Below are 24,433 nucleotides of genomic sequence, written 5' to 3'. Positions count from 1 at the left end.
TGAGATATCTACAAAGCACTGGGTGGCAGCTCTGACAATTTATTCATTGCCTTAGTGCTTTGTTGGTCAGTTCATGCTGTAGGAAACTGCATTTTCAAATTGTTTCTGTGTTTAGCTGTTTCCATTAACCCTTCAGAACCTGACAATATAAAGAAATTATTTCCCCCTTAATCACAAATATAAACAGTTTTAGTAACTTATCACCTTCTCTTAAATTATTTCTTTTTCCCATCTCTTATATATAAACAAATCCTTAAATATTATTTTCAACCCTGATCAGAATAATCCATTATGGGTTATCAGAGATAACCAGGCTAGGAGCAACTGTATGGAACATTTGTGTGTGATCTCCTGTCTTCTCCTTGTTGGGAGAGGAATTATGAAGAGCTGGTCTGCTTGCTGGCTCTTCATTCTACTATGGTCTTCAGCTCTGCTTTTTATGGAACCATCTTCAATTCACCATTTCATCCCCAGATGTTGAGGAGTGGTGAGATTGTTAAAAAGCTATTATGTAATGCTTCCCAACTCCCTATGGGGTGGGAGTATAGTTGGGGTCTGATTGCTGTCTGTAGCATGAATTGAAGTTGTATTAAGGAAGGAAATGGATAAAACAGCCTTATTGCTTTAGGGACAGAAATGGTCTAGAAATTAAAACAATAACTTTCTCAGCATAATTGTACTTTAAGAATAGAGTTTTTCTCAACAAACATGGGATACTATGGACATTACAATGCCAGCTTGATAATGCATCTGGGATGGATGTAAATAGGAATAGAGGATTGTTTTGGATGCATTATATTCCCATAGATTTTAATGGGACTAAGATGTGGCCTTGGTAACAATTGAAAAGGGAAGCATGAGCAAAGCAAACTGGCAACAACACTGACAGCAACCCACCCCTGCTTAGTATGTTGTGTGTTGTAGTTTTTAGCAAACTATGCTCAGTGATATGGATGAATGTCTCCAATAAACTACAATGTCCAAAAATCTTCTTATATATCATATTTCACATGTAGTGCTCTCTGAATCAATTCTTCCCTCCCTCCTATTCTTTGCCCAAGACCATCTTCCTCAGGTCTATTTCACTGTTCATCCCAATCTTGGGTTCTCTTTATAGTGTTTTCCACCAGACCCCAAGACTTTAAATTTGTCTCTGGTATTTACAACAAGACTAGTCCACCAAATCCAGAGCAGATTGTCAACTCTTTTCTGCTTTTTCCAGTTTCTAATTTTTTTTCTGGCAAAAATAAAGTATGAACAAAAATGTGCACCCATTTTTCTTTGCATATCTTTTAACATACACACAAGAATAACAAAGGTTGAGGAGTCCTTTAGGCCCCTAAGTCTAAACCTCTGTTCCATGCAGGGATTCAACTTAAGGCATCCTGAACAGATGGCTGTCCAGCCTCCACTTCAATGCATCAGTAAAGAGAAGTGCCTCATCTTTCTGGTTTCACTGTCAAAATATCTTTCCTTGTTTAAGAGTCCCTCAATATTAAATTGAACTCTGTCTTTCTGTAACATAAATGTATTATACTGTGTTGTGCACTCTGGAGTAAGAAAGATCTCAAGGCAAACATGCTTAGTATCTTTAACTTTTCTTCCAAAGATTTAATTTGCTATGTCTTGATCATCTCCATATTGCCCTTTTCCAACCCTATTCCAATTTTGTCTAAAAGGACAGAACAGGACACTTGGATGGGGCTGTCGCCTGTTCAAAGCAGATCAAAATAAAACAATTATGTTCTATGGTTTAGAAATTGTGCTTCTCTTGATGAGGGGGTGAAACTAATTTCAAAGTCATGTCCCACTGCAGCTCATATTCAATTTGCTCTTAACTCTTGTCCCAAGATCTTTCCCCACAAAGACCATCAGTAAGCCAGGTATCTCCCATTGTATACCTGTTCATTTGACTTTGGTTTCCTAATGAGGAACCATGTCCTTATCAGGATGTCACAGTGAACTTTGTGAAATGTATAGCTGAAGTCAAGATAATTATTTCTATAACTTTCTCATAATCTATTAAGCCTCTTTTAAATACCTGCAATTTGTTTTGGGAAGAATTAATCATGCTTCTTCCTTGATTGGGTGGGCAAGAGGAGACACACAGATTAACAGAGTTGGAAAGGACCTTGCAGGTAATCTAATCCAACCCCCCACCCAAGTATTCGACCCTACATCATTTCTGACAGATGGCAGTCCAGTCTTTTTTTGAAAGCTTTCAGTGATGAAGCTCCCACAACCTCTGAAGGCAGGCTGTTCCATTGGTTGATTGCTCTCATATGACCTAGAGTATTGCTTCCTCCACTTACTTTAAACTAGACCAGCTCTATAGCACTGCTGAGCTAATTTACTTGGATTTTTGAGTAGGAATGATTAATTTTAATGTATGGTGTGAATCCCCCTCTTTTGCATTGCCTTCATTTCTTTTGAGCAAATTGTGTCTTTTTATCACTATGTTCCAGCCAATGGAATCATCCCAGCAAGACTCTCTTCCATTCATTCAGGATGAGTGAAAATACTACCTGGGTTTTCATGATCTAAAACATCTTTTACATAGTTCACAATATACTACTTCTATCCGATATGTGCAATTATATTTTGATTAATATGTGGGTTGAGAAGATGTGAAGAGGTAAGGTAAGAGGTAAATTTGGGTCTTGACGGAATGAATTCTGATTCATGAATAGATCCTACTCTCCCGCTTCCACTTTTCTCAAGGGTATCTGTAAGTTTTCTCTTCTTTAAAAGTGAAATTGTGATGCTATTCTTCTATGGGTATAAAATGGAAAGAAAGTTAAAGCAGAATAGGTGAGACACATGAATAGTGCAAACAGATGTAATTTTTGCTGGAAAGAAGCTAGAATGGTTTTTGCAGAATAATTCCATTCTTTCTTATTTTGATCTTTTTACTATGAAAAAAACCCCTCTTTATTATGAGAAAAGAAACAAATGACTCATGCAAAAAGAGTGACATGTAATAATATTGTAGTTTAAAAATATGCTTTATTCTAAAACTTTAAGTGTGTATTGACCTATATTTTTTAATCCCATTTTACCTTGTTTTCTTTGCAAGTGGTTTGAAGAAAAGCTGTTTTCTTAAAGACAATATTCTATTATGAGCTACTGTCATCTTGAATAAAACTATAATGAGAAAAATATCACATAGTGATGAGAAAAAGTAATGTTGCATAAATAGAGCTAGTAGTATGATGGGGATTAATATTGAGATAGTACAAGGTTTGGTACTTAAACAAAGACTAGTTTCTATTCCTTTGCCTTCAACTACAATGAGACATAGCTATTTTAAAAGAAGAACTTTTGCAGACACCTTTATCCGCGATATTCTGTTTTGGTAACTAATTAAACTTGCTGTATGCAGTAAGAATTAATGTTTGATCTGAATGTTTCAATTTTAATTTTTTTCTATGAACTCTCTAACAGAAAAATGACCATCTTAATGGGCAGAGACAGAATTATCCTAAGGGCTCTTCTGCTGGTTTAAATAACTTTTGCTTAAAGGCTCCATTCGCTATGAGTCACCAAGTTCTTCCTATTGTCTTTAGTGGTTCCACCACCACTCTAAAGGGAACTTCCACTTTAAGAATAAATTTATCTGATTCTAAGTTTAAATCTTAAAATAATATTATCTGATACAGAAAATTAAGGAAGACTTAATTTCCAGTGGTATCTTAACTTACTTTGGAAAAGGAATGCTGGATTCAAAAGCTCATGATCTAATATGATGGAAAGCCCATCTGTAAAATTTCTATCCCTGGGATTAGTGTTTAAAAATGCATGAAAAGACAAAGAATAAACCAACTAAATTACTAGAGAGATAACAATTCTATTTTACTTATAACTGCAGGGAAGAGTGTAGGAATATACCACTTATACCCCAAAGCCTCAGCTGTGGCTCACACAATATTAATTTTCTGGCTCACAAAATAATTTGATGAAATTATTATTACATTTATTATACAAATCATATTAACAATATATACTTTGTTCCTATTTAATTTAAAACAAATCCAAGTGCCTTTGTCTGGCTCCACCCTCACTTTTTGGAAAGTGGCTAGAATGCTGCAAAATGGCCAAGCATAACTCTTGGCCCCAAAAGATCGCACATCTTTGGTACAGAGGGAACGTCTTCCAGTTAATCACTTTAAATCAGGCATCTGTGATACTTTATGGAGAACTATGAGCTGCTTTGTGGGAGGGAGACTTGTTTTAAAAGTACTAGGAGTTTATAGGAGTCACTATGTCTGTTCAATAGGACTTTGTGGTGCCAGAAATGCCTAAGCATTTTATGAAGCAGGAACATCCTGAAACAGTTAGGTGTATATTGCCTAACTTTTGTGCACTCCCTAGAAGAATAAAATAACTTGAATAAAGTTTGGAATACAAACTCCTTTCTCCTTTCTCAAAAGCAGCTCAGATGCCCTGGGAACAATGAGTATGAGGAAGGTAATATTTAAGTGCAGTCAACCTTAGTAATGGAACTTAGAAAGTACTGATTGCTTCCACTCTGCCTGATATTTTGTAGTCAAACATGAGTTGAAGGGTTAAAAGACCACTCTTTTAATATTCTTAATAATTACCAGTCCTTACTGTGAAAACAAACCACATCAGGATTACCGTAAAAAAGAAAATTCTAGCCACCTGGCTCATCCATGATGAAAAAAATCCTGTTAGCTTTCAACCTTTCCTGCTTCCACAGTATTAGTAGTAAGTGTTTGATTACTAGGCCCTGGGATAACTAGTATGGTTATCCTTGGAGTCTTGTTTTTATCCAGAAGCTACATGATTGTCTAATGGTGATCAGCAATAAAATTAAGGAACAGGAGGATAAACTGTAACCAGAACTATTATTTGGGAAAGTGTCTTAATTTGACTCTCCCTTGCTCTTTGGAACATAAAGGAAGAACTGGGCCCCTGTTGCAGTGGTGGTTTCCTACTGGACCGGTTCATCTGAACTGGTATTAGTTGGCAGTCTAGGTCGCTGGAACCGGCAGCGACCCAGGCCTGCCACACCCTTGAACTGGTTCTCCGGACGGCTCTGAAAAATATGGTACTTTGCTTTACTCTGACAAGATTTCTGTCTTGTAGATGAGGAATAATAAAGGAAACTCTTTGGGAGAAACTGTGTCTCTTTTGGTTTTTAGAGCCTAACACTTTACTATATATGAATTATCAAGGGGTAGCCTTCACAGTTCATATGTATATGTATATGAAGATATGAACTTTGATATGAACTAGCAGTGTGACAGCTCCTATTCAGATAGGAGAATAAGAGTTATCGCACTACTAGTTCATATCAAAGTTATTTAAGTTTATAACTTGAAATGGTTATTTCTAAATATATTCTGTTCCTGAACCAGCCTAACCTCTAACAAAGTCAACAGCAGTTAGTAATTCTTAAAGCATCACAAGATTTCTCATGTTCCCACTTATTCTTGTTGCTTGGAGACATGACAATGATGATTGATCAAAATTCAGAAAATCAGAATATGTAGATTATGTTTATCTATATATAATCTGACACGCTTATAATAATTGATTTGATGTGATTGAACCACGTAAGTCTAGAAAAACCTGCAGATTAAGAGAATGAGAAAAGCCTCTGAAGTTCAGTCCTCTAATGGGGAAACAGAATAAATTTGCATGAAATTGATGAAAAGCTTAGTATTCCCAGATTGTTGGAAAACGATACGTTGTTAGCATAATGCTCTGATATGTGTTGTGATGCATCATTGGAAGAATATAAAGCCAAGACTTCTGGGGAAGATATGGTGAACTGAAGATGGCTCCATTTTTAGCAGACAACTGTGGTAGAATGAAGAGCTGGTGAATAAACCGGCTCTTCGTAATTCCTCTCTGGACAAGAGAAAACCTGCGATTGTCCACAAGCTCTCTTCATCATTGTTCCTCATGAGAAAACAACAAGACAGCTGTCTGGTAGGCTTAGAGCTCTGGGAGACAAGGAAAAGTCATCTTTTTGATCAAACCACGGTCAGTGCCTTTGAAAAACCTTTTATTTCATATTTCTAATTGCTTTTGGAAATTTATGGTTCATTGCTTTTCAGCTAACAGGAACATTTGGATCAACATGTTTTACAGTACCAAGTGAGTTTTCTTCAATCTCAAAAAATAGTTTCAAATATGGCCAACTCAGCACTACCAAATCATTGAAGGACAATTTAACACAGTCAATTTGTCGTGGGGACAACTCTCCATGGCCAGCTGGAGGAAGAGCTGGATAGGCAGGCAGGTGGTCAGAGTGCAAAGCGGCAGTGGCAAGGGGCTTCCCACTTGAAGGAGAGCCAGGCAGGTGAGTAGGTGGGCAGAACACAGAGCAGTTGGGGACTTCCTATTTTCACACACACACACACACACTGCCGCTACCACCATTGGCACCATACTGAACTCCAGGCTGTTCAGAGTTCAGGTTGTTTGATAGAGATGGCAGTGTTCAGGCCGTTCATGGGCAGTGACGGTAGATTGGGCGGGCAGTAGGTAGGCAGAGGAGAATGGGTGCATCCCGTTTTCACACTCCCAGTTACCACCACTGATGCAAACTGTTCAGCAGCAGTGTTCGAGCCATTTGGAGGCGGTGGCAATGGGTGGGATGGTGGCAGCAGCAGCAAGGGGTGTGAAAATGGGACTTACCCAACATCTGCCAGTTCTCTCCTACCTGCCCCACCCACTGCTGCTGCCCCTAAATGGCCCAAACACCACCACTACCAAACAGCCCAAACTCTGAATGGCCTGGAGCTCAGCACAGTGTATCAGTGTATATGAACATGAGAAGCCCTCCGCCATTGCACTACCACTCTGTGCTCTGTCCACTCACTTGCTTGCCAGCCCACCCACCCAGGCAGCCAACTTTCCCTCTGGCTGCCTGGGGTGAGTTGTCCCTGTGGCGAATTGGCCGTGTTGAATTGTTCTGCAATGACTTGGCAGCAGTGAGTTGGCAGAGGTAATTTGCATTGAGCTGGCCAAACCAAGTTGCTCCATTCCTTATGGACACATGCTTTTGTTTTGAAAAATGATAGGATGAAGCTTAAATATATATATTAGTTTCTTATCTTAAAATTTCTATTTTTTTAAGAGAAGGAAGACTATAGAAAAAAGAAGAGAATTTTGTTGAAGTTGAGTGATCTAAACAGTCAAACAAGAGCATCTTGTGGGGTCAGCATAGAATAATTTGAGGTTGTAAGATTTTTCAATAAGGCAGCTGGCAGCAAAGGAATAAAAAAAGATGAGAATCAAACACAGCAGTTGAGTGGTAAGTGGATGGCTAATATATTTGTGCAGTAGGATTGTGCAGATCCTTTGAGATGTTGAGTGAAGCACCTTCTGGAACTTTGGTGAGACACCACAAAAAAGCTGCAACCTTTCCAAGGTTCTTCACAGCTGCTTTGAAGGGGGACATGGAAAACACCTTTAATATAACACTAACTGCCACTGTATCGAGACAGATTCCTTTTTTAAAATTTTCAAGAGCCATTGGAATTGAACAACGTATAAATCTGCCAAATAAATAAATAAGAAATACTGCAACCAACAGGTCATGTTATACCCCAGCATGGCAACATTAAGAAGGCTGGCTAGGATGAAGGAGTCTTTTTTTTAATATCAGCTTATAGGGAGAAACTGGTATGGAACTAGACAGATTTTGGATAACTGCAGATGATGTAATTGCACAATCATCCTTTAAGCAGTGAATGGTGCCAGAGAAATTACATTTATTAAGAGCAGTACATGATGTGCTATAAACTAGACAACTAGGATTCAAGAAAACGTAGCAGGTTGACAACTTTTTATCAGATCAGAATATCTTTTACATTTATTAAAAATACATAATACTCTAATTTCATTTAAACTAGTTGCATATTTAGTAAACATACAATTGCTACAGTAACAATTCTGATCCTGCTCCAGATTTTTTTAATCCATTATTTTAAGTTTTCCATTGTTTTAAATCAGGGGCCCTCAAACTTTTTAAACAGGGGGCCAATTCACAGGTCCTCAGATTGTTGGGGGACCAGACCAGCTGGGTGGGTGTGGCTAGGTGGTCATGTGACTGGGTGGGTGTGGCCAATTTAGCAGTCCATTTTGCCAATTTAACAGTCCATTAAACAATACACCCAAATTAAACTTTATTTATTTTTTGCTCCTGGGGTTGTTTTATTTGCTTTTGTTTGCATGTTGCTCTTTCAATTGACTTTTCTTTTTACTAGATCATTTTTTAAGTTGTTTAGGAGTCTAGTGGTCCACTTCAGGAAACTCAGTTTGGCAGCAGTTCTTCACAGCCCCGAGGAGCTTACAATCAATCAATAAAACAAACCAGGGAAGACATTGCCTCTCCTTGTTTTGGGTGGGTGGGACTCAGCCCAAGAGCTGGGCCTCCTTAGAGAGACAAAGGAGCAGGTTTATGTCTACTCCAGAACCTGGAAACAGGCACCTCTCAGGAGCAATCTCCCACATACTTGGGACTGTTCCCCGGCCAAGTCCCACAACCAGCATGGCCTCCTTTTGCTCTCCCTCCACTGCTGCTCAGGGTCACAACAGACAAGAAGAAAAAGGGGTGCTTCTCCTCTGGGCTTGATTCCTCTGCCCCCTCCCCATTAGCCCCCTTGCCAAGATAATGTGTTTCATTGTGGCTGAAACAGCAGCCATGAGACCCAGGCAAGACCCTTCTGGCACAAGGGCCTCCTCTGCTTTCCTGGGCAGAGCTAGACTACCAAGGATAGTAGCCTGCCCGCCCCTTTAATTGGTGGGGGAAGGGAAAATGAGGAATTACTAGACTGGCCTGCCTTCCCAGAAAGTGCTGCCTCTCTCTCCCCCATCCGCTCCCCCTCCCAGCCCCCAATTTTGCTATTGAAATTAAGTCTGGCCTCAGCCCTGCTCTTGATCAGGGAGCCCAGAGCCTCAATCTGAACCCTAGGAAGAACAATAGGGGAGTACAGGAGATGTGCCCGCATTTTGTAGTTAAGAAAACTAAAAATCTACAATACTGCTTTTTCAGAATGCACCAAAATCCTTTTCTTGAGCAGGGAGGAGGGAAACCACCTTTAGTGCAGGGCTCTTGCTCCTGCCACCGCCATGCAAGCCCACCTACAGAAGAGGTGCCATACACAGAGCCAGAGCAACCTCTGGGGTTCCTGCTGCTGATGTTGCCTTGCTACCACTTGACAGACGAAGTAGAGCCGCCTACTATCGTGAGGGCCTTCTAGAAGGGATCTTGCCACTTCAGCTCCCACTTGGCGTGTTCCCCAGGGGCAGATATTAAACTCTGTCCACTCCACCAGAACTGGGCAGCGAAGGGCGCGTGTCCCAAGCAAGGCGGGGAGCGGCAGCGGTGGCATTCAGGGCAGGGGATTTGGCTGGTGCGAGGTGCTTCAGGGAAGAGCATTCCAAGAAGCCTCACTAGCTCCTGCTGCGCCATTCTGTCCAAAGTGAGCGTCCCAAGCAAGATTCGGCAAGGCACTTCAGGGAAGAGCCAGGGAGGGTTCTGACAATGCCATCTTCGGCATGCTCCCCTCCCTTCCCACGCATGTCAGTACACCCACCGCTGCCCAGGCCAGGTGATATTTCAGTTGGACTTGGTCTATAAGACTAACTTCAAAAGAAATATTATTATTTCTTAAAAATTATAATATTGAATTATTTTCAAATATAAAAGGAATTTTGTATTACGTGAGATACTAGGAAAAGTGCATTAGAAAACATACCATAAGCATTTTATGAAAGGATAGCAATAGCACAGACTTATATACTACTTTACAGTGCTTTTACAGCCCTCTCTAAGCGGTTTACAGAGTCAGCATATTGCCCCCAACAATCTGGGTCCTCATTTTACCCACCTCGGAAGGATGGAAGACTGAGTCAACCTTGAGCCTGGTGAGATTTGATCTGCCAAATTGCAGGCAGCAGAAGTAGCCTGCAGTACTGCACTCTAACCACTGCGCCACTGAGGCTCAATATATGAAAGGCAGAAGCTGGAAATGCTGACATTTTTATCATTTTCATTTATTGGTAACATCGTTTGGAAATTCTTCAGAATTAGCTCCTAAGGTCAGAAAAAGAATAAAAAAATCATTAACAGCATAACCCAAAATTAGGTCCCATTAACCAAGCAAAAACATATATAGAATGTAATTATACAAAATTATTTCTCCCGTTATACATTCACCAGTTCTGAGGATAATGGGATCATAAACTCACAAAAAGTAATGTATGAACATAAATATTATCTTAGTGAAGTTATAAGTGGAAATGAAATATGCAGTATCATAATATTTTCAAATAATATTAAATCCTGGATATTCAGATGGACTAGAAATATATATTTTTTTCAAATTTATAGCAGCATCAAATAAAGATGTCTGCTCTTTTCTATGCTGTATGACCTCAAAATGGAAGGGTTATGAAAGAATATAACATTGATAGTAAACAATAAGACTCAATAAAAAAAACTTGACACTCTTTTGTTGTCATACTCACTTTTATTGAAAATGCCAGTAGAAATATAACCCAATTTGCAGTTTTAATCGCATTCATTTTAGGTAGTAATAGGTTTAGAAGTTACAGTTGATGAACTGCTTGATGCATTAATCACTTGCTGTTTGTAAAGATAATTTCAGAAAGTTTCAAGTTTGAATTTTTATAAGAAAGACTAATTACTCAGCACTAACTAAAATATGATTATAATATCTTTTAAGCAAAATTAAAACTGAAGTCAGGGCAACAACTTTCAATTCTATTCATTGATATAATATTTCTTAATGAGTGTTCTTCCTTTGTTTTTATTTTGTTTCACCCTATTCTGTTGCATTGCTTATTTTTTGATTTGTGTTTTCCACCAAATTTGATCTTCATTGATATGCAGCTATAAGCATCTACATTATGAAGAAAAGCATGGCTGAGTTTAGCCATATAAAATTTGAAATGTTATTGTGATCTCCTTCAAATTAAGACAATTCATTACATTAACAAAGATGATTTGATTCTTATTAAAGGACATTATTTCTCTCCAATGTTAAGAAAATAATTCCATCTGATTCAAACTAATTTTTAAAAGAACCTTAGACATTTGGAACTAACGGAAACAATCTTCTATGAGGCTATATCCACTCAGCTTATATTTTGTGTTCTGATTTTTTTCTGTCAATGTGTAAGACAGAGCCTTTGTTGGTTGAGATTTGGAGTTGCCAATTTTTTTACCATTCTGACACATAGTCAAGGTTTTTTGCAGGGTAGCATTGTCGGTGGTGTTGAATAGTTATACATCATCAGCGAAGAGAACACAGTTGCTTATAATATGATCGCAAAGGTCATTTATATAAAGTATAAAGAGTCTGTCCTAAAACGCTGCCTTGGGGGACACCACTGTTAACAGGTACAAGGTTTGATAGGGTGTTTCCTATTTTGACTACTTATTGTCTGTTTGATAAGACCACATCTATCCACTTATGCAGGGAACTGGAAATGCCGTAAGATTTTAGTTTATGAAGTTCTTTCATTCCTTCATCACCTTCCCCTCTTTTTAAGACCAAAGCTGATATGTTCCGTAGAAAGAACAGAACATGTTACAGAACTTCAGACCACTGTTCCCTCTAAGGTGCGCGGCTGCGCAGCCGCACAGGTGGCAAGAAAACACCGCACATCAGTTTCCAACTGCTGCGCAGTGTTTTGTACTGTCACAGGCACCGGAGGTTGGTGAGGTCCTTTGCAGGCGGCTAGAACTGGCCACCCGCAAAGGACCTCCCTGGACTTGTTTTGATGAGCACGGGGCGACTGAGTTCAGGAAAGCAAGCCCGGGGAGGTCCTTTGTGGGAGGCCAATCCTAGCTGCTTGCGCCCGGCGCTGCGGCTAAAGTAAACCCCCAAAGCCTGCCGCTACCGGAATATCTGCTGCCGCGTCCTCCTCCTCTAACAGCACCACCACATTTGCTGCCCAACGCTCGGCCGAGGTGAAGCCGCCAAAGCTCCCGCCGGCACCCCCGCCCGTGGCAGCGGCGCCTCCCCCTCCATTCAGAGCACCTGAGCTGAGCCCCGCGTTACCCCTGCCCCCTCCTCCTCTGCTGTGCTTTTGAGGAGCCATGAGGCCGCAGGAGCCAGTAGGAAGGCAGCGGAGGGGGCGCAGCAGGGGAAAAAGGCCTCATGGCTTCTCAAAAGCACGGCGGAGAAGGAGAAGGCAGCAGGGGTAACGCGGTGCCCAGCTCAGGTGCTCTGAGTGGAGGGGGATGCGCTGCCGCCGCTGCCACGGGCAGGGGCGCCAGCGGGAGCTTTGGCTTCACCTCAGCCGCAGCGCCGGGCAGCAAATGTGGTGGTGCTGTTGGAGGAGGAGGAGGAGGAAGAGGAGGCAGCTGCTATTCTGGTGGTGGCAGGGCCGCAAGGGCTCATCGGCATCTTCAGCAGCAGCCCTGCCCCCTGTGAAAAAAACCGAAGATGGAGCAGATCCATGTAGATGACGTCGCTGAAACATGACTGGAGGAGGAATTCTGGGAGTTGAAGTCCACAAGTCTTCAAGCTGTCAGGTTTGAAGACCCCTGGGTTTTTTTTCTCTAAAGGGTTAGTGGTGCCAGGATCTTGCAACTTGACAGCGTTAAGACTTACACGCTTCAATGCCAGAGTTTCTGACCCAACATTTTGGTTGCTAAGCAGGAGCGTTGTTAAGTGATACTATATAACACTTTTAATTAAGCGGGTACCTTGAATAAACATAACTTTGAGTTTCAAATAATACAGATTTCGTTGTTGTCTTAGATGACACCTGTGAAAAAAATTCAGGTGCTGCTCAGGCATGAAAATGTGCCGCTCAAACACTATAGTTTTCTGCTCACACTGAAAAAAAATTAGAGGGAACATTGCTTCAGACTAAATTATTGAAAACTGATGTTAATGAATATATTTTGTAAAAGGATATCCACAAGTTTCAACTATAGTAAAACTGAGATAAACTGCTTTATTCCTTCAGAAGATGCTACATCTCACCATTTATAACATCTAACATTATTTGAAGAATCATGTGGATCGTCTTCCTTTAAAATCAGGAGACTCACTTCAATATATTTAACACAAAGTCATAACAATTTTTCTTGAAAGTCTTGAAAAGAGTGCTAGACCTCTGTACTGACTGCAAGGGATTGGGGCAGTGTTTCTCAAACTTGGCGACTTTAAGTCCTGTGGACTTCAACTCCCAGAATCCCCCAGCCAGCATAGGACTTAAAGTCGCCAAGTTTGAGAAACACTGGATTGGGGTGTGAACCCTAATTCTGCTGAACCATAATTCTGCTGGTTCTTCTTCCATTGCAACCAATCTGGGCGATGTTGATTGGGAATAAGCTGTTCTGTGCTTGGTCCCTACACTGTGGGGTGCCACAGGGTTTGGTATTTTCTCTGCTTTTTTTAACATCTACATGAAGCTATTGAGTCAGGTCTTTGTAGACATGGGGTGAGGTATCAACAATATGTTGGTGATACCCAACAATATATTTCTACCCCTGGTATATTCATTTATATATCACATTTGTAAACTGCCCATCTGATTCACAGAAGTAGCAATAGCAATAGGAAAAGCACTTAGACTTATATATCACTTCATAATGCTTTACAACCCTCTCTAAGGGATTTATAGAGTTAGCATATTGCCCCCAACAATCTGGGTCCTAATGTTACCGACCTCAGGAAGATGAAAGGCAGAGTCAACCTTGAGATACTGCATTCTAACCACTGCACCACCATTGTAAGTGATGCTGTTGACATCCTGCCTTAGACCATGTAGGCAATGGAGTTTGGTTGGTTCAACTCAACCCTGGCAAGACTGGGTTGAGATTTGGTTTTTTGAGACCAGCAGGTTCTGGGAATTTACTATGCTGGAATACTGTCGCCCTGGAACTGAAAAAGGCCATAGAAAAACATGAGTAGAAACTTCAGCTTGAAACAAAGAAATAATTTTTCCAAGAATTATGCCGCCATGAAGCGCCATAGGTACCACCAGCAGGTCCATCTCATTGGAGCATCAGAAAATTAGGCTTCAGATGTTAAGCTTAGAAAACATGAAGTGTAAGGGACTCAGAAGTCGTGGAGATCATGTCAGTCATCAATTGCAGATACTGCATTCACTCATTTGGCAGTCAAAGAAACAAAATATTATAATCCCTATTTTGTAAAATGGCAACAGCCACAATGCACAGCTACTGGGGCATAAACCTCTAACCCAGTGATGTGCGGTGAGGTTTATGGCTGGTGAGGCTGGTGATGTAATCAGGAAGGCGGGGAATGGGACCAGGTGTGCAGGAGGCTGAGGCAGCCTCAGCCTACTGCACACGTGGTCCCATTCCCCGCCTTCCTGAGTCAACATGAACGGGACCGCGGAGCGCGAGCCACGGAGCGCGAGCCGCAGGACTGCAGAGCACGAGCCATGGTCCCTTTCATGTTGACTCAGGAAGGCGGGGAATGGGACCACGTGTGCCTTTCCCCTTTTCCCTTTTTTTTTCCTTTTCATGATGAGAGCGGTGAGGCTCTGCCTCCCCTGCCTCCCCTACCCACACGTCCCTGCTCTAACCTATCATGAAATATTTTTATGGGACTCATTCAACTATCTTTCCAAATAGTGTATATTTCAATTATATTTGCTAGCTTTCTGGAAAACACTGAAAACCGAACACATGCTCACCAAATCATGTGCCACTGTGCATGTGCTTACGTCCAGCAACTATGCCTCAATTCTCAGTTTGAAACGATGTTCTGCAAGGCTCTGTGATCTTATTCCTACTTTCAATGTCATACAGTAGTCAATGCTACAACAAGGAAAGTTTTTGGGGAGAAAGCAAGGAGTACAGAATGAGGAAACTTACTATATAACCAGTTTGAAACCTGCTGACCACAGTGTAATATTTGCAGATAGTGGCACAGATGTCACAAACATCTCCTATATGGATTATTCACAGGACAGCAGTAAGAAATTGAAGATCATCTGAAAAAACTAAGGCTGAATTTGAATGATGTAAAATAAACAACTCTTAATCTAAGAACATGGAAAACCATTACAAGAAACATCCACAGTCCAGTATCACCCACAGCAACATACTGACTCTAGGGTCAGACATACCAAAGAAGGAAGCCCATTTCATCATCCAAACAAATCTCTGATATAGCCTAGATGCAGAAAAAAACCAACTTGAGGTAATTCAATAGCCTTTACAAGATTTGTACATGTACCAAAGGACATTCAGGAAAACTCACATCGCTGTACTGCTTAGGTATTCATTTTTACAAGTGCTGTAAAATTTATAGTGTTGCTGGAACAACCCAAAATGGCTTACTTAGGTTCCTGCAAACTAGCTTTCTACATTGCAAATATTTTGTTTTTAAGGTATTTGAGTACAATCACCGAAGTTAAGCATTTATAAATCACATTTATCTTAACAGAGACATTTAAGTATGACTTCATTTAAGTATCCTAATGAAATTGATCACTAAGAAATGGATGGTATATTTTTTATTTCATTTGTATGCTGGGAATTCTCCCCTCCCCCAATACAGGAATGTAATTTTTCCTATTCTTCTAATCATTAATCCTGGTATGATCTCACCTCCTTTTCAAATGGCCTGGAAGTTAGAACCTCTTCTCCTTTGAGTTAAGTATGCCCTCTCGTGGTCAGAGACAATATTGCTGAAATAAACGTTTTCTGAATACATTTCCACCCCTTAAAGGTTGGTTCAACTACCTTATTGTTCTTAAATATTTAAATGATAGATAACAATACTATTCTAGTAAGGTCAGCTGGCATCAAATCAAATAAAGTCAAATCTTTATGGTTAGCAGTTTGCCCCTTAAGCAATGGTTATTGTTTCTATACTATTTGGTATATTGTTGTTTCATTGTACGGTATTATTTTATATTACTCCCTATATTACATTTTAGTTTTTGTACTTACAATTCTTTGTATATTGCCTAGAGGACACAACAAACTGATGAACAAACATGCAGCACCCTTGCTCATTTCATGAAAACCACATTTTACAGAAGATAAGACTAATTCATTCCTTCAAACACAACAATCATTGGAATTGTGAGTATGAACCTCATCTGTTTTGGATTATTTCAGAGGCTTTTGTTCTTCTTTGTGAAACTGGGCATGCTGCAAAGAAAAAGAACTTTTGAGATCAACTTTATTTCCAGGAATGCCTTTAAGCAAGAATTGTCCCCCATAACCTTTCAATGAGCACAAAAATCATAGCATCACCTCAGTCCTTTCTTTGGAAATGTGCCAGTCCTCCATTAAGGAAAAAAAGAGTAAGGTAAGCTGGGGTGATGGAGGCATTCAATAAGGTCAGAACTGTGGCAGGCAAAACTTCCTATGCTAAAATGCAAAGTTAAGCTGTTTTTTAATTGGCCGCACATCCCACAGCAACCATTTCTTAAACAGAAAAGACCATTGTGGTAATCATTCATGAAAGCACACAGCATGCAACATATTCTCACATGCTCACCAGTCCAAAACTATTCCCCAAACGGGAGAAGGAGAAACACAGAGACAGGATTGCCAAAAAAAAAAAAAAAAACCTTTGTTGCCAGAGATGAAGCAGCTTCCCTTCTTCACTTAGAAACCCTGGGATCGCTTCGAATCCCTTGTAAGTTTTTATGAAGAGGAAAAATAGGGTGACCTATATAGCTGCTGAGCATTTCATGCTGCCTTACTTTGTGCTGTGATGCATATGCTGGACAGTTGATACATTCCTAGAAATTTCTTATTATGGGGACAAAATTAATTATCCCACTGTAGCAATTCCTATATTAAAAATTCAGAATCTGAACACAACAAACACCTTCCGTATCTGAAGAAGATGATGGGTCGAAAGTGAAGAATTATATTTAAACAATGCTTATCAAAGTGTGTTAGGAAAAGGAGGCAAGAGATTAGTCCTTATTTCCAAACAGCTTCTAATCTTCCCCTTAAAAATCCAATCATGTCATTGTTAAAGTTTAAAGTTTGATTATGCTTTTGAATGCCAGGCCAGAATGTGGTCAGGTCTTCCTTATACATGATTTAATTGTAGATGAGGTGAATAACCAAGATTTGAGTGAAAAAGTTCTCATTTTGGAGTTTGTGATCTGATATGGACAGAACTGATTGCAGGTGGGTAGGTGGGATGGCAGCAGAGGTGGGTTCCTGCCAGTTCTAACCGCTTCAGTAGAAGAGGTTTGTCAAATCTACCGTACCGGTTAGAAGAGGTTCCACCGGTGTACCCGGAAGTAAGTTCCGGAACGCCTGCCCAGACCCTGTCGCTCGCTCACCCTGCCAGTTCCGTCGCAGCTCGCTCGCTCCACCGCCCGTCTGTACTAAACTATCCCAGCCCGCCGCTCACTGATTTGCTGGACTCCAGCCAATCAGTGAGTGGGCTGGAGTCGACCCGCCTGCCTCTTACTCCCATTTACAGGCGCGGCGCCAATGGCCAACATTCCTCTTTTGAAAAGAGTCTTTCTCTTTTGAAAAGAGTCTTTCTCGTTCCCAAGCAGCTGTTGCATCACGCATGCTGATCGGGTCCTCCCTTCACTTCACTTCGCCTTGCCATCCAGCAGCTTGCTGCTTCTCTCAGATAATCAACTAAGCATGAGGGGGGCGTGGCAGCGGGAGGCTAGTGTACTCGCAAAAGCTGCAGTCTGGCGTACGCCGTGTGGCTGAAAGGGGTGCAGCAGCAGCAGAAAGCTAGCGTATGCCAGGCCGCGGCTTTTGCATGGGAAGGCCTTCAGGCTGGAGTACACTGTGTGTCCAAAAGGGGGTGGGCGGCGGGAACCTACCCCATGTGTTGGGAAAGAACCAGCTGCTTGCAGTGTCCTTATCACCCTTTCATAGGGCAGGGCAGCTATGCGCTAACTAGGTCTCACTGGGTGAGAACATCTAAGCGAGGAGGCCTGGAGGTACCCACCCTATCTATTATATACCCTCAGAGAGAGGCATGTATACTGGCTCTGTGCTATTTGTGGCTTGAAAAATGATAACCAACACTTTATATTGTGCCTGAGGAAAAAATCTGAAAGTTTGCGCAGCATGACTAGCTCTACAGCCCGTTACATGACTCCAACTGTGAAAGGACCAATTGTGACAGACTGTGAGCATTCTTCTCAGTCCAAGAATGGCTGCAGGAGAGAGCTCTGTACAAAGGTAGTTACCAGCCGCTCCTCGAGCAATAGTTGTGAGTCCAGAGAGAACCCAAATTGCACAGCAGCTGATTCTCGGGGAGCGCTTACCCCACTGAGACTCAGGGTTGAGGTGGGTGGACCCCGTTTCTCCCTAGGCTGAAATTCAAAGCCTCCAAGCACCGTGTAAGCATATGAATAGGATGGTCTGAGTGTCCAGGGTTTGTTGCTGCCCCTTTTTAATACCAGTAGATGAAACCATTAGGTGAGGTCATTTGGCAGGAGGGGGTGTAGTACAGAATTATGTGGCCCTTTGCAAGCTTTTTTCTTTCAGCTTAACCTAGAAAGTAAGTAATGGAAGGCTTTCTTTGCTGGTGCCCAAATACTAGGTGTCTTTGCTGTAGAATCAGCAAGCCAGCTCAGAACTCTGGTTTCTAATAAAACGTCTTGTGAGAAAGGCTGCTCCTGGCATGGAGACGATGTGCTCCATTTCATGTGGGGAGAGCAGAGCCTGGATTCTTCCCTCACAGATCAAATGGCAAGGGGCTTGTGCTCCTCTCCAGCATCTTTCCTCAGACAGGGAGGTCACTGGGTAGAAAAGGGAACAAAGCTTCCTATCTTGGCATATGCCACAGTGTGGTTTGATGGTTTGGTAGTGCTGCAGCCTGCTTTGACCTGCCCATACAAGGGTCCTGCCCAGATACCTTATGGATACAGTTGATTTCTGGTGAGAGTCTGGTTTGCCAGTGATCCTGGTCTCTTGGCACAATTGCTTCTGAATAGTAAATTGGTTAGGGGGTCTCCTTTGTTTGCTTGTAAATGTACTTTGTTATTCAAAGTAAATAAATCTGATATGATAAATCAGATATGTTTGTGTCTCTCTGTGTGTGTGTTTTTGGCCAAGGATCAGGCAATGGCCCAGTGGCCGGATAAATGGCTCTTTGGGAATCCAAAAAACAATGAACACACCAGTTAATGAGGAGATTTCAGGTTTTATTAAGTACCTGTAGAAGGCAAATTAAATAGAAGAAACAATCAAGTCTTAGAAGACATTTCCCTTCTCATCCAAGAAGCTTCTTCAGCTCTGATTGGATGGTGGGAATGGAAGGATTGATGTTCCTTGCAGACAGCTGGTCATTTGCATTCTGTCACAGAGAGGTTGAGGCCAGTTGGATGTTTGCCTGTGTCCTCAGCATCACCTGAGTAGTGCAAATGGGTGTGGAACCTTTTTGGAACTGCTGAAAGGGTTCCTGTAGTCTGCATTTTTTCTGGAAATCCTTTCATATTCCTGCACCATTCAAGGGTGTTCATCCCAAAGTGCACAGCTAAACATCCATGGAAATTCTCAGTCATCCCGGTCACAGTTGTCCCAAAGGTGCTTTTTCAAGGGGCAACTGGACTGCCTTGATTTTCTGAGAAGACATTTCCCTTCTCGTCCAAGAAGCTTCTTCAGCTCTGACTGGAGGGTGAGGAATGGAAGCTTTGATATTCTTTGCAGATAGCTGGTCATCTGCCTTCCGTTTCAGGGAGTTGTTGAGACCACTTGGATGTTTGCCTGTGGTCCTCAGGGTCACCTGAGTAGTGCAAATGGGTGTGCACCTTTTTGGAACTGCTGAAGGGATTCCTGTAGCTTGCCATTTTTCTGGAAATCCGTTCATACCGCCACACCATCAAGTCCAAGGATCTCTGTTTGGCTGCTGGGAACCCCATTTCAAGTAACGGTGATACTCTAAGGCCCTGGGTGTATAGCCCAGACCGTGGAACAGACCATGGTCCATCACTGTCTGACGGGCATGGAAGTCTCGAGAGGTTTCCTGGTAATGCACCCCTTCCCTTCCCCATAAGCTGAATTGTTATGCTAGCAATGCTGCACTTAGGGGAGCCCTCCTGATTTTGGTTGATTTCTTTTCACTTTCAAAGCTTTGTTTGTCTGTGCTCTACCGTTGTCTATTCGTTCGTGGCATTTTGGCATAAAACATGCTTGTTGTTTGCTTTCTGGAGTCCCTTTCGGGAGAGGGGGCGGTCTAGAAGCATTAAATATTATTATTATTATTATTATTATTATTATTATTATTATTATTATTATTACCCTGCCACCCTGATCTATTCACCACAGATCCTTCAGGACATTGCTTCTTGAGGTTTTCTATTGATGTTTCAAGACATCCCCTTTTTTTTCCGGCTTCCTCGAGACTCTGACTTGGACCTTTGTAGATGTTGAATGCCTATAATAGATGCTTCAAGCCATCCCTCCACATCTAACTCACACGTTTCTGACCCTTTTTCCTGGAGATGATTTATCGATGTTTGTAGCCAACCATTCACGTCCTCCCTGGATGCCTCAGCACTTTCCTCTGGGAGGTTGGTGGCAGATGCTTTAAGCCATTCTGGCAGGGTGTGTTTTGACCGTTCAGAGGAATCTGCTTTTAGGAGTTTGAGAGATTTCTGCAGCCACCTCAATATATTTGGCCCGGGTTCCTTAATTTTTTTTATTTTGTCTACCGAAGCTTTAAGCCATTTCTGGTTCAACTGATATTCCACCATTTGAGGGTTCATTTTCTCTTGAGCTTCTGTCTTGTCTTCCATCTGGTCTCTGATATTCCCCATACACCCCTTCCCTTCCCCATAAACTGAATTGTTATGCTAGCAATGCTGCAGTCAGGGGAGCCCTCCTGATTTTCGTTGATTCCTTTTCACTTTCAAAGCTTTGTTTGTCTAAGCTCTACTGTTGTCTATTCGTTCGTGGCATTTTGGCATAAAACATGCTTGTTGTTTGGCCCTTCTTTCCTTTTCTTCCTCCATATCGATCTCTCCTTCTTTCCTCTTTCTTTCCACTCTTTCTTTTCTCCTCCAACCCAACTTAAGGCAGCATCTAGATAGTCTCAATTGTTGATGACAAGCATGCGTTGGTTATGAAGCTCATGTTGTAATACCACAGTCCATTAGGAAAACAGTATGCCACTCACTCCCAAAAGGCCCAAGATGTTCTGGAAAACCAAAACAATACATACTTGCTGATAGGTTTCCAGTTTATTCATTTGGTCAGCTTGATCGCAGTAACACTAGAAGCAGCAGAAATGAGGGACAAGCCTATCCCAAGATGGGATGAGATGGGAAGTTTCAGGCCCTTCTTTGTGGAGGTGATTTAAGGCTATCTCAAGCTACTCATTCACATATTGCTTGGTTTCATCAGGACATTTTCTATGGATTCCTAAAGCCATTCCTCCAGATTGTTTCTGGCTTCTTCTGGAGATTCTCCTCTGAGTTTTTTCAGAGATGTTTGTAGCTATACTTGCATATCTGCTTTGGATGCAGTAGAACCATGCTTTCTGGAACTTGCTAAAGATGTTTGAAGTCATCCTTCCTTCCTTAAGTGTCTTTCAGAGCAATCAGGTTCTACTCAAATCACTCTCTCCTTCCTCTTTACCATGCTTGTTTTTGATTCCTCAGAGTATTTGAGATCGTGGATGCCCTTAATAGATGCTTCAAGCCATTCCTGAGTACCTAGATGGGATGCTTCACGTCCTTCCTCCTTTATTGGCATCTTGTTTGTATGTTTGTATGTTTCAGGACCTTGTCCAAGTTTTTCAGGGATTGTTGAAGCCATTTTCAGGAAGTGGTATAAGTTCTTCAGAAAACGGAAAGCTTTCTAAGGATCCTTGAAGCCATTGTAATATGTTTTCCACGGGTCCTTCAGAGCTTCTCTATTGATTTTTCAAACCATCTCTCCCTTGGCCTTCTTGTAATTTGTACCGTGGACTTCTGTAGATTCAGAATGCCTTTAATAGAGGCTTCAAGCCATTCCTGAGTATCTAGGTGTGGCGTTTTAGGTCCTTCCTCCTCAAGATTCTTTACAGCTATTTTGGTCATTTTTGGTATCTTGTTTAGATATATCAGGACCTTCCTCTTGCAGGTTTTTCAAGGATCCTCAAAGTCATTCTAATATAGTCACCACAGATCCTTCAAGACATTGCTTCTTGAGGTTTTCTATTGATGTTTCAAGACATCCCTTTTTTTCTGGCTTCCTCGAGACTCTGACTTGGACTTTTGTAGATGTTGAATGCCTATAATAGATGCTTCAAGCCATCCCTCCACATCTAACTCACACGTTTCTGGCCCTTTTTCCTGGAGATGATTTATCGATGTTTGTAGCCAACCATTCACGTCCTCCCTGGATGCCTCAGCACTTTCCTCTGGGAGGTTGGTGGCAGATGCTTTAAGCCATTCTGGCAGGGTGTGTTTTGACCATTCAGAGGAATCCGCTTTTAGGAGTTTGAGCGAGTTCTGCAGCCACCTCAATATATTTGGCCTGGGTTCCTTAGATTTTTTTATTTTGTCTACCGAAGCTTTAAGCCATTTCTGGTTCAATTGATATTCCACCATTTGAGGGTTCATTTTCTCTTGAGCTTCTGTCTTGTCTTCCATCTGGTCTCTGTATGTCAATAAGGTACAGCGGCCCATCCTTAGTTGTTCCTCTCTGGAAAAAAAATCAGAATGTTAGCTGTGAATCTGGGCCAACAACAAAGTATTCTTAGTTAAAATAAAGGGAACTGCTTTGATGTCAGGAAACTCTCACTCTGAAAGTATATAAATATTGTTGGGCAACGGGGGATGGAGATTGAACTCCTAGATTTGTATATGTAAAAGTATAAGAGCCATAGTTTGTTAATTTCTTTCTAAAGTAAGGAGAATGTCAGGTTTTCCCAAGCTTTCTAAGATAAGGAGACCCTAATATGAAATTCTGGAAGAAGTAGTTTGTGGTGGCTATCTAAAAATTTCTCACCTGCACAGTATTTCGTCGTACTCTCTGGAGAGCTCCTCTTTCTCATCAGTAAGTTCAATGTTTCTGAACATCAGAATCTCTGTTTTGTTTTGGAGCTCTTCGTTTTCTACTGTCAGTTTCGACATCACTGCTATCTTTCTGTAAATTATGAGGACCAGAGAGATATTAGCTCTCTTAATTTGTTACTTGAATTACTAACCATACGTACATCCCTAATTATTTTTGCATTACATTATACCTATTGCTCTTCTCTTATTCAGTTATGCATTCATTCATTCATACATACATACATACAAAAGAATGGAATACTTCTTTTATCCAGTATATCTGGCTTAAGGGATCTAATAAATCTGAATTTGAAAGAAAAAGTCAAATCACTATCTAAAAATTTCTTACCTATAAAGTTCTTCTTTAAGATCATTATTCTCTCGTAGGAGCTCTGTTTTCTCTGCAGCTTCTTTCTGAGCCTTGCAGCTGAGTCTCTCGTTTTCTCGCCTGAGTTTCTCCAGCTGTCCAGGCTCCTCTAAACTAATTTTTCTGTAAAATATCAAGAGCAAAGTGTAATTAGCCCCCTTAGGTTTTTTATTTGAATTATAAAACTGGTTTACAATTAAAACTAATTGAAATAGCTGAGGAAGGAAGAGAAAGTCAGGGTTGCTATCTAAAACTTTTCACCTGCTCATCTTTTCTTCATACTCTTTGCAGAGCTCCTCTTTTTCTTTGGCCAGTTGGAGGTTTTTCTTTATAAGCTCCTGAATTTGGACTTCAAGCTCCTCTTTTTCTGCCAGCAGTTTTGAGATTTCCATTGTCTTTCTGCAAATTATGAAGACCAGAGAGAAATTAGCCACTTGAGGTTTTTTTTTACTTGAATTATCAACCTTTTGATACAATTACAACACATTCCACCCATTTTTTCCAAGCTTTACTAGAATATAATTTCATCACTTGTTTGATAAAATGGCCAATGGAGAAATTATGAATGTTGTATCGAAAGTGTGAACTGAATAGAGTTATGCAAAGATTTGATGAACTATGCCAAGATTTACATATAACTCTGGTCCCTCGCTCTCTTCAGATCTCCTTCCAGTTTTTCAGTTTTTGTCTGAACAATCTAGAGAAGCCAAAATGCATCACAAGTCAGGAATATATTTCCATACCAGCCCACTCACTACCCCCTACCCCCACCCCATCACTCATACTGGGCTTCACCACCAAGATGTCTGCCCCCTCCCCACACCCCATTTCACTGTAAAAACTAAATCCTGAAAGCAAACATGTCATCAAGGCTTGGTTTAAGGTGGGCAATGACATCTCAGCTCTAGAAGTGTGACCTGTGACCCACTGGGCCATCATTCCAGAAGTATGTCCTTACCAGGATCCTCAGGTCCTCCACACTTTAGCACCTCAGTACTTCCGTACCTCTGCACTTCAGCTCCTCAGCACTTCAGCACCTCCGCACTTTAGCACCTCCGCACCTCAGCACTTCCGTACCTCAGA

The 24,433-nt window shown here is 41.3% G+C and overlaps 1 protein-coding gene across 1 annotated transcript; it reads right to left on the bottom strand.

The window, feature by feature from the left end:
• Positions 1–21,817: 21,817 nt before the first annotated feature.
• On the bottom strand, positions 21,818–24,031 carry LOC309389955 (uncharacterized protein). The gene is made up of 5 exons (XM_081948921.1): positions 23,983–24,031; positions 23,612–23,749; positions 23,333–23,473; positions 22,937–23,074; positions 21,818–22,630 (listed from the first exon to the last, which is right to left on the bottom strand). Exons 2-5 carry the CDS (start codon positions 23,740–23,742, stop codon positions 22,141–22,143), a joined length of 900 nt encoding a protein of 299 aa, XP_081805047.1. The 5' UTR covers positions 23,743–23,749; positions 23,983–24,031; the 3' UTR covers positions 21,818–22,140.
• Positions 24,032–24,433: the final 402 nt, after the last annotated feature.

The sequence above is a fragment of the Natrix helvetica genome (assembly GCF_964273705.1).
Source record: "Natrix helvetica genome assembly, chromosome: 3".
In the NCBI taxonomy this organism is placed as follows: Eukaryota; Metazoa; Chordata; class Lepidosauria; order Squamata; family Natricidae; genus Natrix; species Natrix helvetica.
This window is presented reverse-complemented; position numbering and strand designations above follow the sequence as displayed.

Coding starts and splice junctions, on each gene's coding strand:
- LOC309389955 (XM_081948921.1), bottom strand. CDS start 23,742: ATGGAAATCTCAAAACTGCTGGCAGAAAAAGAGGAGCTTGAAGTCCAA. Junction 23,474..23,611: donor TATGAAGAAAAGATGAGCAG/GTGAAAAGTTTT, acceptor GATATTTTACAG/AAAAATTAGTTTAGAGGAGC. Junction 23,075..23,332: donor CTTAAAGAAGAACTTTATAG/GTAAGAAATTTT, acceptor CATAATTTACAG/AAAGATAGCAGTGATGTCGA.